Below are 14526 nucleotides of genomic sequence, written 5' to 3' on the forward strand. Positions count from 1 at the left end.
TGTTTATAAGTGGGATGGGAGAAGGGGTACGGTGATAATTAAAAGAGGTAAGGTTTCTCTTGAGATGAAAATGTTCCCAAATTGTGATGGCAGATGCACACCTCTGAATATATTAAAAGCCTTTGAAATGAAAAAAGGGTGGGGGGAATCCAAAAGTGTAGCAGACCCAACCTTGAGATTTGCTTGTTTCTGAATGAATTTTCCAATAACTTGAAAGTCGTAAAAACTCACAGTTCTCAGGGTTAGGTGTCAGAAAGAAAAGGAAGTAATTTATTCTTTAATAAAGCGATTGTTAAATACTCTTTAGAACTACCACTGATTGCAATTTTGCAGTGTCTACTCATAGTGTCTATATAGGTACCATGAAAAAGATATACTTGTGAAACTGTTCTCATGTTACTTCAGAAACATTTTGCTTCTAAGTGTATATTCTATCTCTGGTTAAATGTTCATTGAATTTTATTTAATCATTAATCTCAACAGCATTAAACAGTCAATAACATAAATGACAGTCTTCTCTTTGTACTCCTCCATGTACAACATCACAGAGCTCCATCTGTATACACGAAAGTCACATGAAAATAGAACTCAGTGTTTTATATTACATAGTCTATTCAGTACATTTAGAAGTATTTTGCCTCCAATATTAAACCAGAATAAAAGACTCAGTGAGAACGCGTGGTGGCGCTGCAGGTTAAGATGACGGAAAATAGAATTGCCTACGCAGCTCCAGGATCCAGCAAACCGTTTCCCAAAGCCTGGAAGCAAAAGAATAGCTGAGCCAGAGCAGACTCAAGTGTGAAACCTCTTTAAGACACTTTTGGGCTGCTTGGTTCTGACATTCTGGACTGCAAAACCGTACTACTAGGATCCTGGGGATACATGACGCTTCTGTGAACCAACTTTTCAAGAAAAAGCAATGGAGATTGGATGGATGCACAATCGGAGACAAAGGCAAGTCCTCGTTTTCTTTGTTTTGCTGAGCTTGTCTGGGGCGGGCGCCGAGTTGGGGTCCTATTCCGCAGTGGAAGAAACGGAGAGAGGCTCTTTTGTGGCAAATCTAGGAAAAGACCTGGGGTTGGGGTTGACAGAGATGTCCACCCGCAAGGCCAGGATCATTTCCCAGGGGAACAAACAGCATTTGCACCTCAAGGTTCAAACTGGGGATTTGCTCATAAATGAGAAGCTAGATCGAGAGGAGCTATGCGGTCCCACTGAGCCTTGCATACTACATTTCCAAGTGTTAATGGAAAAACCTTTAGAAATATTTCAGGCTGAACTGAGGGTGATAGATATAAATGACCATTCTCCCATGTTCACTGAAAAGGAAATGATTCTAAAAATACCGGAAAACAGTCCTCTAGGAACTCAGTACCCACTGTATCATGCTTTGGACTTGGATGTAGGAAGCAATAATGTTCAAAACTATAAAATCAGCCCAAATTCCCATTTTGGGGTTCTAACCAGAGAACGCAATGATGGCAGGAAATACCCTGAGCTAGTGTTGGGTAAAGAGCTGGATCGGGAGGAGGAGCCTCAACTAAGACTAACCCTGACAGCACTGGATGGCGGCTCTCCACCACGATCTGGAGCTGCTCAGGTCAGCATTGAAGTGGTGGACATCAGTGATAACGCTCCTGAGTTTGAGCAGCCCATCTACAAAGTGCAGATTCCAGAGAACAACCCCCTTGGCTCCCTGGTTGCCACCGTCTCCGCCAGGGATTTAGACAGCGGAGCCAATGGAAAAATATCATACACACTCTTTCAGCCTTCGGAGGATATTAGTAAAACTTTGGAGGTAAATCCTATGACAGGGGAAATTCGACTGAGAAAACAAGTAGATTTCGAACCGGTTACGTCTTATGAAGTGGACATCAAAGCCACAGATGGGGGAGGTCTTTCAGGAAAGTGCACTCTTCTCCTGCAAGTGGTGGATGTGAATGACAATCTCCCACAGGTGACCATGTCTGCACTCACCAGCCCCATCCCAGAGAACTCGCCTGAGATAGTAGTTGCTGTTTTCAGCGTTTCAGATCCTGACTCCGGAAACAATGGGAAGACGATTTCCTCCATCCAGGAAGACCTTCCCTTTCTTCTAAAACCTTCAGTCAAGAACTTTTACACCTTGGTAACGGAGAGAGCACTCGACAGAGAAGCAAGAGCTGAATATAATATCACCCTCACCATCACAGATACGGGGACTCCAAGGCTGAAAACGGAGCACAACATAACAGTGCAGATATCAGATGTCAATGATAACGCCCCCGCTTTCACCCAAACCTCCTACACCCTGTTCGTCCGCGAGAACAACAGCCCCGCCCTGCACATCGGCAGTGTCAGCGCCACAGACAGAGACTCAGGCACCAACGCCCAGGTCACCTACTCGCTGCTGCCGCCCCAGGACCCGCACCTGCCCCTCGCCTCCCTCGTCTCCATCAACGCAGACAACGGCCACCTGTTCGCCCTCAGGTCTCTGGACTACGAGGCCCTGCAGGCTTTCGAGTTCCGCGTGGGCGCCACAGACCGCGGCTCCCCGCGCTGAGCAGCGAGGCGCTGGTGCGCGTGCTGGTGCTGGACGCCAACGACAACTCGCCCTTCGTGCTGTACCCGCTGCAGAACGGCTCCGCGCCCTGCACCGAGCTGGTGCCCCGGGCGGCCGAGCCGGGCTACCTGGTGACCAAGGTGGTGGCGCGACTCGGGCCAGAAAGCCTGGCTGTCGTACCAGCTGCTCAAGGCCACAGAGCCCGGGCTATTCGGCGTGTGGGCGCACAATGGCGAGGTGCGCACCGCCAGGCTGCTGAGCGAGCGCGACGCGGCCAAGCACAGACTGGTGGTGCTGGTCAAGGACAATGGGGAGCCTCCGCGCTCGGCCACCGCCACGCTGTACGTGCTCCTGGTGGACGGCTTCTCTCAGCCCTACCTGCCTCTCCCTGAGGCGGCCCCGGCCCAGGCCCAGGCCGACTCTCTCACTGTCTACCTGGTGGTGGCGTTGTCCTCGGTGTCTTCACTCTTCCTCTTCTCGGTGCTCCTGTTCGTGGCGGTGCGGCTGTGAAGGAGGAGCAGGGCGGCCTCAGTGGGCCGCTGCTCGGTGCCCGAGGGTCCCTTTCCAGGGCATCTGGTGGACGTGAGCGGCACCGGGACCCTGTCCCAGAGCTACCAATACGAAGTGTGTCTGACAGGAGGCTCAGAAACAAGGGAGTTCAAGCTCCTGAAGCCGATTATCCCCAACTTCTCTCCTTAGGGCACTAGGAAAGAAATAGATTAAAATTCCACCCTTCACAATAGCTTTGGATTTAATTATTGATAGGAACCCATTTGATAAATTCCTTAACTTCTTAAGATTGTCTTGTTGATTAAATTGTTCATGCTCACCACCACCAATAAGGTATTTTTCTCTGGTTGTTAGTTCAAATTATATTGTTAATTCCAGTTTTCCTTTTCCTTATATTTACCCCAAAGAGGTGTTGCCTATAGAATCCCAATTAACAAAATAGACTTTATTTTCATAGTTGATGTCATTTAACATTTTTCCGTCTTTATATTTTATTTACTTCCTATTCATTTTTTGCTCCATTTTTCATGTTAGTTCTCAGTTTCCTAGAACCTCAATTATTAAAATAACCTATTGCATGTATTAGGCATATTTCCTATGTTACATTTCTTTTGTTTATTTTCCTTTCAAAATTGGTATTCTTGTTGGGTTCAAGCTCAATTTTCATTATAATACTTTTCTTAAAGTTTCTTTCTTTCTTTCTTTCTTTTTTTTTTTTTTTTTTTGAGACAGGGTCCTACTCTGTCACCCAGGCTGGAGTGCAGTGGCACGATCTTGGCTCACTGCAACCTCCGCCTCTTGGGCTCAAGGATCCTTCCACCTCAGCCTGCCAAGTAGCTTGGACTATAGGTGCGTGCCACCATGCCTGGCTAATCTTTTGCAGAGATGGGATTTTGCCAAGTTGCCCAGGCTGATCTTGAACTCCTGGGCTCAAGCCATCCTCCCTCCTCAGCCTCCCAAAATTCTGGGATTACAGGCATAAGCCAATGTGTCCATCCAAAGTTTTATTTATTAATTTTTTTGAGACAGAGTCTCGTAAAGTTACCTTTAAAAAAAAAGTTCTATTTTCCCTGTATTGATATCTCCTTAAATAAAATATAATATTCCTATTGTAAGTGATATGAGAAATCTTTAACCAGCCTTATCTAAAAATAAAAAGAGAAGCCATTGTAAGACATTCAGTATATGTAAATGTGTTTGTGTTTGTAGACAAAAGGCAAAGATATTATGTAAAAATATTTAATAATTTATTCTTTCTATTACTGAATTAAAAAATCAGAGGTCCCTGTTATATTTTTAATGGCTAACAACTCAATCTCATTCAGTTGGAAAAAAAACTTATCAAGGAGACATTTACATGGTTTGGCTTTTATACTCATCATAGTATACATTTGCGGTATCTAGCCCTTTCTCTGTAAAACATCCCTATGTTTAATCTGTATTTCTTGCTTATTATGTGAAAAGTTGAGCTTCTTTCTAGATATTAGGCCTTTGAATTAAATTCTATGTGAGTCAGATTTAATAGTTTGTTTTGACTTTCAATAGTATTAGGATAGGTGTTAGTTTGATCTGTTCTTTACCTCCCCTTAATTGGTTCAGAGAAATTAGGGCCTACTAGATTTCCATTAAAAGGGACCTGAAAATAAAGGTCAGTCCCTTCTTTAATTCTGCAAGTTACTTTAAAGCTAATCTAAGAAAAAAAGAAACAAATTGCAAAGTATGAGTAAATTAGGAAAACAATTTTCAAATAGCAGAGATCGAAAGGCACTGAATATTGTTTCATGTCCTACTCACTAGTTTATTTATGCATGCCTTAATATAGCAAGCATTTAATGAGTGGCTAATTTGCCAACCAAAGATGACAAAGACATAGTTGTTCGCAAGTAGTTTACACATTGATGAAGGGGCAAACTGGCCTGAAACAAGAAACAATAATATTTATAGAGTAAGCATAATTGTATGCATAAGTTTTAGAGAAGCACAGTGGAGAGACAGCCTAAATGCTTGGTTCTGGCCTACAGAGCGGTGATTCTAGTTAGGCAATCTGAGATCTTGAAGAAATTTGTTGAAGAAGATGTGAAACAAGTTTTTTGTTGTTGTTAATTTTTGGCATTCCTATGCCCAAAGTTTTTGAGAAAGTGAAATTGATTATTTTGGTGGTTCCAGAAGGCACCCACAATTTTCCCTTTGTTTGCATAAGAGTTGTGTCAGAGGCAAAAGGCCTAGTACACAGCTAAATCTAACACAGAGTTGAACAGGGTTACTGCTAGAAACATTTTTTCAACTGTTCAATTTTTAACTTTTCTCATGAAGGAATGAAGAATTTTTTTATAAACACAAAAATTGGGCACAGCCATTTGACTGTGTTGGAAGCCACAAGGTGGCGCTGCAGACTAAAGAGATGGAGGAACAAAATTGACCAGAATGCTACGGAAGTCCTTAACAAAAAGGAAATATTGAGACAGATGGGCTGAGAAGAAGAGCTGTCGAGCCCCTGATTGGGAAAGGAAAAATTAAAAACCCTAGATCTGTGGTACACATAAGTCTGGGTTTGCGATTGCTATTTGTGCTGGGGCAGTGTGATTGAGACTGACATTGAGGAAAGAAGCAGCAATGAAGACCAGGGGGTTCAGCTTCCCAAGACAAAGGCAAGTCCTGTTTCTTTTTCTTTTTTGGGGAGTGTCCTTGGCAGGTTCTGGGTTTGGACGTTATTCGGTGACTGAGGAAACAGAGAAAGGATCCTTTGTGGTGAATCTGGCAAAGGATCTGGGACTAGCAGAGGGGGAGCTGGCTGCAAGGGGAACCAGGGTGGTTTCCGATGATAACAAACAATACCTGCTCCTGGATTCATACACTGGGAATTTGCTCACAAATGAGAAATTGGACCGAGAGAAGCTGTGTGGCCCCAAAGAGCCCTGTATGCTGTATTTCCAAATTTTAATGGATGATCCCTTTCAGATTTACCGGGCTGAGCTGAGAGTCAGGGATATAAATGATCACTCGCCAGTGTTTCGGGACAAAGAGATGGTCTTAAAAATATCAGAAAATACAGCTGAAGGGACAGCATTTCGACTAGAAAGAGCACAGGATCCAGATGGAGGTCATAACAGTATCCAAAACTACACGATCAGCCCCAACTCTTTTTTCCATATTAAAATTAGTGGCAGTGATGAAGGCATGATATATCCAGAGCTAGTGTTGGACAAAGCGCTAGATCGGGAGGAGCAGGGAGAGCTCAGCTTAACTCTCACAGCGCTGGATGGTGGGTCTCCATCCAGATCTGGGACCTCCACTCTACGAATTGTGGTCTTGGATGTCAATGACAATGCCCCACAGTTTGCCCAGGCTCTATATGAGACCCAGGCTCCAGAAAACAGTCCAGTAGGGTCCCCTATTGTTAAAGTGTCTGCAGGAGATGTAGACTCAGGAGTCAATGCAGAAGTATCCTATTCATTTTTTGATGCTTCTGAAGATATTTTAACAACCTTTCAAATAAATCCTTTTTCTGGGGAAATCTTTCTCAGAGAATTGCTTGATTATGAGTTAGTAAATTCTTACAAAATAAATATACAGGCAATGGACGGTGGAGGCCTTTCTGCAAGATGTACAGTTTTGATGAAAGTCTTAGATACCAATGACAATCCTCCTGAACTGATCATATCATCACTTTCCAACTCTGTTGCTGAAAACTCTCCTGGGATAGTATTGGCTGTTTTTAAGATTAAAGACAGAGACTCCGGAGAAAACGGAAAGACAATTTGCTATGTTCAAGATAATCTGCCTTTTTTTCTGAAACCGTCTGTTGACAATTTTTACATCCTAATGACTGAAGGTGCACTGGACAGAGAGAGCAAAGCTGAGTACAACATCACCATCACCGTCACTGATTTGGGGACACCCAGGCTGAAAACCGAGTACAACATAACCCTGCAGGTCTGCGACGTCAATGACAACGCCCCCGCCTTCACCCAAACCTCCTACACCCTGTTCGTCCGCGAGAACAACAGCCCCGCCCTGCACATCGGCAGCGTCAGCGCCACAGACAGAGACTCAGGCACCAACGCCCAGGTCACCTACTCGCTGCTGCCGTCCCAGGACCCGCACCTGCCTCTCGCCTCCCTGGTCTCCATCAACGCAGACAACGGCCACCTGTTTGCCCTCAGGTCTCTGGACTACGAGGCCCTGCAGGAGTTCGAGTTCCGCGTGGGAGCCAGAGACCGCGGCTCCCCGGCGCTGAGCAGCGAGGCGCTGGTGCGCGTGCTGGTGCTGGACGCCAACGACAACTCGCCCTTGGTGCTGTACCCGCTGCAGAACGCCTCCGCGCCTTGCACCGAGCTGGTGCCCCGGGCGGCCGAGCCGGGCTATCTGGTGACCAAGGTGGTGGCCGTGGACGGCGACTCGGGCCAGAACGCTTGGCTGTCGTACCAGTTGCTCAAGACCACGGAGCCCGGGCTGTTCAGCGTGTGGGCGCACAATGGCGAGGTGCGCACCGCCAGGCTGCTGAGCGAGCGCGACGCGGCCAAGCACAGGCTGGTGGTGCTGGTCAAGGACAATGGCGAGCCTCCGCGCTCGGCCACCGCCACGCTGCACGTGCTCCTGGTGGACGGCTTCTCTCAGCCCTACCTGCCTCTCCCGGAGGCGGCCCCGACCCAGGCCCAGGCCGACTTGCTCACCGTCTACCTGGTGGTGGCATTGGCCTCGGTGTCGTCGCTCTTCCTCCTCTCTGTGGTCCTGTTCGTGGCGGTGCGGCTGTGCAGGAGGAGCAGGGCGGCCTCAGTGGGTCGCTGCTCGGTGCCCGAGGGTCCTTTTCCAGGGCATCTGGTGGACGTGAGCGGCACCGGGACCCTGTTCCAGAGCTACCAATACGAGGCGTGTCTGACTGGAGGTTCAGAGACTGGCGAGTTCAAGTTCTTGAAGCCGATTACCCCCCACCTCCCGCCCCAAAGCGGTGGGAAAGAAATAGAGGAAAATTCTACTCTCCACAATAGCTTTGGATTTAATTATTGAAAATAACCCATTTAATAAAGACATTTACTTCTTTAATATATTCTTGTTGGCTAACTAAATTGTGTATGCCCACCACAAAGAAGGTACTATTTTTTGTTTGATTCATCTTCAACTTTGCGTATTATGCTTAACTTCACAAGTTAACTTTTTCTTATTTTGTGTCCTGATGAGGCATTTCTTACTAGAATCCCATGAGTGAAATAGAATATTTTTCAAAGTTGATATCATTTAAAAAAATTTTGCTCGTTTTAAATGTCCTTATTGACTTTAAATTCATTGCCTCTACATTATTCATTAGTTCTCCTTTTCCTAAAACTTTGTACTTGTTAAAATAATCTGCTGCATGTAATATGTGCTTTTACTATTTGATATTTCTTCTATTTTTCTTTTGAAGCCGGTGTTCTTATTGGTTTGCCATCCTTGTCCATTACAACTGTTTTTTTTGTTTTTTGGTTTTTTTTTTTTTTTTTTTTTTTTTTTTTTTTTTTTTTTTGAGACGGAGTCTCGCTCTGTCGCCCAGGCTGGAGTGCAGTGGTGCGATCTCGGCTTACTGCAACCTCCGCCTCCCAGGTTCAAGCGATTCTCCTGCCTCAGCCTCCAGAGTATCTGGGACTACAGTTGCATGTCACCACGTCCGGCTAATTTTTGTATTTTCAGTAGAGATGGGTTTCACCATGGTGGCCAGGATGGTCTATCTCTTGACCTCGTGATCCACCCCGCTCAGCCTCCCAAATTGCTGGGATTACAGGCGTGAGCCACCGCACCCAGCCTACAATAATTTTCTTAAACTTTACCTTTTATTTTAAAGTTCTACTTTCCCGGCATTGATAGTTCCCTATTTGAAATATAGTGTTTCTATTGTAAGCGATATGATAAATAAACCTCTAATTAGCCTTAGAAGAAAAGCCACTGCAAGATATTGAGCCTGTGCAAATGGGCTTTAGTTTGGAAACCTATATATATATATATATAAACACCAATCAGAGGTTCCTGAGATTCCTGTTAAATTTTTAATGGCTAATAGCCCAGTGCCATCCAGTTGAAAAAACAATAGCAATCACAAAGTAGAGGTTTATATTGTGCAGCTTTTATATTCAACTATTAGAGAGTGTTATTGGTAGTGTCTAGACTTTTCCTCCACGACATTCCTTGACTTAATCTATTTACCTGCCTATTATAGAAAAAATAGAGCTTCTTTCTAGATATAAGGTCTTTGAGGCAGGGCTCAGTGGCTCATGCCTGTAATCCCAGCACTTTGGGAGGCCGAGGCGGGCAGATTACCTGAGGTCGCAAGTTCGAGACCAGTCTGACCAATATGAAGTAAGCCCGTCTTTACTAAAAATACAAAATTAGCCAGGCATGGTGGCACATGCTTGTAATCCCAGCTACTCGGGAGGCTGAGGCAGGAGAATCGCTTGAACCCAGGAGGTGGAAGTTGCATTGAGCCGAGATTGCACCATTGCACTCCAGCCTGGGCAACAAGAGCAAAATTCCGTCAAAATAAAATGAAATATAAAATAATTTAAAAAGAACTTTGAATAAAATTCTATGAAAAAAGACACTATAATGCTGTTCTTAATTTTAATAGTGTTAAGATAGGTGTTAGTGTGGTCTATTCTTTACCTCCCTTTATTTGGTGCAGAGAAGTTAGATCCTGTTAAATTTCAATTAAGAGGGGACCTTAAAATAAGGATCAATCTCTTATTTAACCCTGTAAGTTACTTTAAAGCTAATACAAGAAAAACAAAGACAAGTGAAAGTAAGGAAACTGAAATTGCAAAGAGTAAATGAAAGAAAAAAACTTTCAAGTGGTAGGAATTGAAAGGCACCCAAAAACGTTTCAGGTTCTACCCACCTGAGTTTATTTATGCATGTCATAATACAGGCAGTATTTATTGCTTGTCTGATTTGTCACTCACAGATGATTAGGACATAGTTCCTACCCTTAAGTAGCCCACACATTGAAGAAGAAATAGACTGGCATGAATTAAGAAGCAATAATATTTGTAGGGCAATCATAGTGGTAGACACAAGTTTTTATGAGAGAATAGAGAAGGGACAGCTTAAATGCATCATACAGGATTACAGAGTGATGATTCTCCTTAATCAGTGTGATGAGATTTTGAAGTTTGTTGAGGAAGGTGTGAAACAAATTTTCTTTGTCTGTTTTGGTGTTCTTATGCCCGATGTTTCTGGAAAAGTAAAATCTTCTGTTACTTTGGTGATCCCAGATGTCACCAACATTTTCCCTTTGGTTCTTGACATTGTATGAGAGTTGTGTCTGAGATGAAAGGACTAGTAGAGAGCTAAATTTAGCACAGTGAGGTGGACAGACTTACTGCTAGAAACATATTTTCAAGTGTTGCATTCTTAACTTTTCCAAAAAAGAATTGAAGAATCTCAACAATGTGACTATTTCTCTGTCTCAACATTAATTTTTACAAGACAAACGAAAATAAACATAAAAAATTTAAATGAGGCACTAAGGAAAATTGAATACACACACACAAATGGGTACAACTACTGAAATCTGGTGGAGGCCACACGGTGGCGCTGCAGGCTAAAGAGACGGTTTGGGAATTGCTCTGAGGATGCTATGCAAGTCACTAATAAAGGAAGACACGGATAGATGAACTTAAAAGAGAAGCTTTAGCTGCCAAAGATCGGGAACGGAAAAGGACAAAAAAGACCCCTGGGCTACACGGCGTAGGTGCAGGGTTTCCTACTGCTGTTCTTTTATGCTGGGAGCTGTGGCTGTAACCAACTAGGAAATAACGTATGCAGCAGCTATGGCAGTCAGAGAGTTGTGCTTCCCAAGACAAAGGCAAGTCCTGTTTCTTTTTCTTTTTTGGGGAGTGTCCTTGGCAGGTTCTGGGTTTGGACGTTATTCGGTGACTGAGGAAACAGAGAAAGGATCCTTTGTGGTGAATCTGGCAAAGGATCTGGGACTAGCAGAGAGGGAGCTGGCTGCAAGGGGAACCAGGGTGGTTTCCGATGATAACAAACAATACCTGCTCCTGGATTCATACACTGGGAATTTGCTCACAAATGAGAAATTGGACCGAGAGAAGCTGTGTGGCCCCAAAGAGCCCTGTATGCTGTATTTCCAAATTTTAATGGATGATCCCTTTCAGATTTACCGGGCTGAGCTGAGAGTCACGGATATAAATGATCACTCGCCAGTATTTCAGGACAAAGAAACAGTCTTAAAAATATCAGAAAATACAGCTGAAGGGACAGCATTTCGACTAGAAAGAGCACAGGATCCAGATGGAGGTCATAACAGTATCCAAAACTACACGATCAGCCCCAACTCTTTTTTCCATATTAATATTAATGGCAGTGATGAAGGCATGATATATCCAGAGCTAGTGTTGGACAAAGCACTAGATCGGGAGGAGCAGGGAGAGCTCAGCTTAACCCTCACAGCGCTGGATGGTGGGTCTCCATCCAGGTCTGGGACCTCTACTGTACGCATCGTTGTCTTGGACGTCAATGACAATGCCCCACAGTTTGCCCAGGCTCTGTATGAGACCCAGGCTCCAGAAAACAGCCCCATTGGGTTCCTTATTGTTAAGGTATCGGCAGAAGATGTAGACTCTGGAGTCAACGCAGAAGTATCCTATTCATTTTTTGATGCCTCAGAAAATATTCGAACAACTTTTCAAATCAATCCTTTTTCTGGGGAAATCTTTCTCAGAGAATTGCTTGATTATGAGTTAGTAAATTCTTACAAAATAAATATACAGGCAATGGACGGTGGAGGCCTTTCTGCAAGATGTAGGGTTTTAGTGGAAGTATTGGACACCAATGACAATCCCCCTGAACTGATCGTATCATCATTTTCCAACTCTGTTGCTGAGAATTCTCCTGAGACGGCACTGGCTGTTTTTAAGATTAATGACAGAGACTCTGGAGAAAATGGAAAGACGGTTTGCTACATTCAAGAGAATCTGCCATTCCTACTAAAACCTACTGTGGAGAATTTTTACATCCTAATGACAGAAGGCGCGCTGGACAGAGAGATCCAAGCCGAGTACAACATCACGATCACCGTCACTGACTTGGGGACACCCAGGCTGAAAACCGAGCACAACATAACCCTACTGGTCTCCGACGTCAATGACAACGCCCCCGCCTTCACCCAAACCTCCTACACCCTGTTCGTCCGCGAGAACAACAGCCCCGCCCTGCACATCGGCAGTGTCAGCGCCACAGACAGAGACTCAGGCACCAACGCCCAGGTCACCTACTCGCTGCTGCCGCCCCAAGACCTGCATCTGCCCCTCGCCTCCCTGGTCTCCATCAACACAGACAACGGCCACCTGTTCGCCCTCAGGTCGCTGGACTACGAGGCCCTGCAGGCGTTCGAGTTCCGCGTGGGCGCTACAGACCGCGGCTCCCCCGCGCTGAGCAGCGAGGCGCTGGTGCGCGTGCTGGTGCTGGACGCCAACGACAACTCGCCCTTCGTGCTGTACCCGCTGCAGAACGGCTCCGCGCCCTGCACCGAGCTGGTGCCCCGGGCGGCCGAGCCGGGCTACCTGGTGACCAAGGTGGTGGCGGTGGACGGCGACTCGGGCCAGAACGCCTGGCTGTCGTACCAGCTGCTCAAGGCCACGGAGCCCGGGCTGTTCAGCGTGTGGGCGCACAATGGCGAGGTGCGCACCGCCAGGCTGCTGAGCGAGCGCGACACAGCCAAGCACAGGCTGGTGGTGCTGGTCAAGGACAATGGGGAGCCTCCGCGCTCGGCCACCGCCACGCTGCACGTGCTCCTGGTGGACGGCTTCTCTCAGCCCTACCTGCCTCTCCCGGAGGCGGCCCCGGCCCAGGCCCATGCCGACTCGCTCACCGTCTACCTGGTAGTGGCGTTGGCCTCGGTGTCGTCGCTCTTCCTCTTCTCGGTGCTCCTGTTCGTGGCGGTGCGGCTGTGCAGGAGGAGCAGGGCGGCCTCAGTGGGCCGCTGCTCGGTGCCTGAAGGTCCTTTTCCAGGGCATCTGGTGGACGTGAGCGGCGCTGGGACCCTGTCCCAGAGCTACCAGTACGAGGTGTGTCTGACGGGAGGCCCCGGGACCAGTGAGTTCAAGTTCTTGAAACCAATTATTTCGGATATTCAGGCACAGGGCCCTGGGAGGAAGGGTGAAGAAAATTCCACCTTCCGGAATAGCTTTGGATTTAATATTCAGTAAAGTCTGTTTTTAGTTTCATGTACTTTTGGTGTGTTGCATAGCCATGTTTCTATTAGTTTACTTTTAAATCTCAAATTTAAGTTATTATGCAACTTCAAGCATTATTTCCAAGTAATATATCCCTGTGGTTTTACAATGTTTCATTTTTTTTTGCATTAATAACAACTGGGTTTAATTTGATTAGTATTTTTTTCTAAATGATAGTGTTAAGGTTTTAATTCTTTCCAACTGCCCAAGGAATTAATTACTGTTATATCTCATTACAAAAATCTGAGGTTTTGATTCATTTCAGAGCTTGCATCTCATGATTCTAATCTCTTCTGTCTATAGTGTACTTGCTCTATTTAAGAAGGCATATCTACATTTCCAAACTCATTCTAACATTCTATATATTCGTGTTTGAAAACCATGTCATTTATTTCTACATCATGTATTTAAAAAGAAATATTTCGCTACTACTATGCTCATGACAAAATGAAACAAAGCATATTGTGTGCAATACTGAACATCAATAATACCGTTAGTTTATATACTTATTATTTTATCTTTAAGCATGCTACTTTCACTTGGCAAATATTTTCTTATGTTAACTTTTGCTGATGTATAAAACAGACTATGCCTTATAATTGAAATAAAATTATAATCTGCATGAAAATGAATAAAAATAAAACATTTTGAAATTTGTGTTTGAGATTGCTGGAGGTATTCATTTATATGTTGCAAATTTATTTTAAATACCAAATTTTTAATAAGCAAGAGGAACTAAAGGTTAGAATGAAAAACAAGTTTCATTAGTTTTTTATATTACTATATATAAAATATATACTATATAACTAACATTTTATAGTTTTTTAAATTAGCTGTTCTGCCAGTCCCTTACCACAGTGTGGTTTCTTCTTGAATTGATCTCAATATTTATAAATAATACATTTATAATACTATATCTTGATATTGTTTTGTATTTGAACCATTTCTTTCTATAATAGAAAAGCATTTAGCTTTATTTCCAAACTAACAAACATATACAAACATTGCAAATTCTTTTTCTCCTATTCTCCCAATATAGATGTCACAGTCTCTTAGTTAAATTAGTAGTTATTATCTATATTGCTACGTGCTTCAGGATATGCATTTGTATACTGTACTATAATTACATTTCCATACTCGAAAAGTATGGTTCCTAGAGTTCATAATTGTTATTTCATACTTGCATTGTTTTCTATGTACCTCTATTGTTTTTTTCCATATCTTTCATTTGAATGTATTTTCTCCTTAAAAATA

At 44.3% G+C, this 14526-nt stretch overlaps 3 protein-coding genes across 3 annotated transcripts; all 3 read left to right on the plus strand.

Moving 5' to 3' along the window:
• The first annotated feature begins 7 nt into the window (after window positions 1–7).
• Window positions 8–3241, plus strand: LOC100453062 (protocadherin beta-16). The gene is given in 3 exon segments (XM_003780420.5): window positions 8–2528; window positions 2531–2690; window positions 2692–3241. Coding segments are annotated over 3 exon segments (2319 nt in total). The 5' UTR covers window positions 8–919.
• A 980-nt stretch (window positions 3242–4221) lies between these two features.
• On the plus strand, window positions 4222–8097 carry LOC100453427 (protocadherin beta-9). Its single transcript, XM_002816000.5, has one exon. It carries the CDS (start codon window positions 5666–5668, stop codon window positions 8057–8059), a length of 2394 nt encoding a protein of 797 aa, XP_002816046.3. The 5' UTR covers window positions 4222–5665; the 3' UTR covers window positions 8060–8097.
• Window positions 8098–9529: 1432 nt separating this feature from the next.
• Window positions 9530–13936, plus strand: LOC100451329 (protocadherin beta-10). The gene has a single exon (XM_024247614.3). The coding sequence runs from the start codon at window positions 10849–10851 to the stop codon at window positions 13243–13245; it is 2397 nt and encodes a 798-aa protein (XP_024103382.3). The 5' UTR covers window positions 9530–10848; the 3' UTR covers window positions 13246–13936.
• The last annotated feature ends 590 nt before the right edge of the window (window positions 13937–14526 follow it).

This window comes from Pongo abelii, chromosome 4 (genome assembly GCF_028885655.2).
Source record: "Pongo abelii isolate AG06213 chromosome 4, NHGRI_mPonAbe1-v2.0_pri, whole genome shotgun sequence".
In the NCBI taxonomy this organism is placed as follows: Eukaryota; Metazoa; Chordata; class Mammalia; order Primates; family Hominidae; genus Pongo; species Pongo abelii.

Bases quoted from the DNA above. Each gene is read 5' to 3' on its own strand.
- LOC100453427 (XM_002816000.5), top strand. From the start codon at position 5,666: ATGAAGACCAGGGGGTTCAGCTTCCCAAGACAAAGGCAAGTCCTGTTT.
- LOC100451329 (XM_024247614.3), top strand. From the start codon at position 10,849: ATGGCAGTCAGAGAGTTGTGCTTCCCAAGACAAAGGCAAGTCCTGTTT.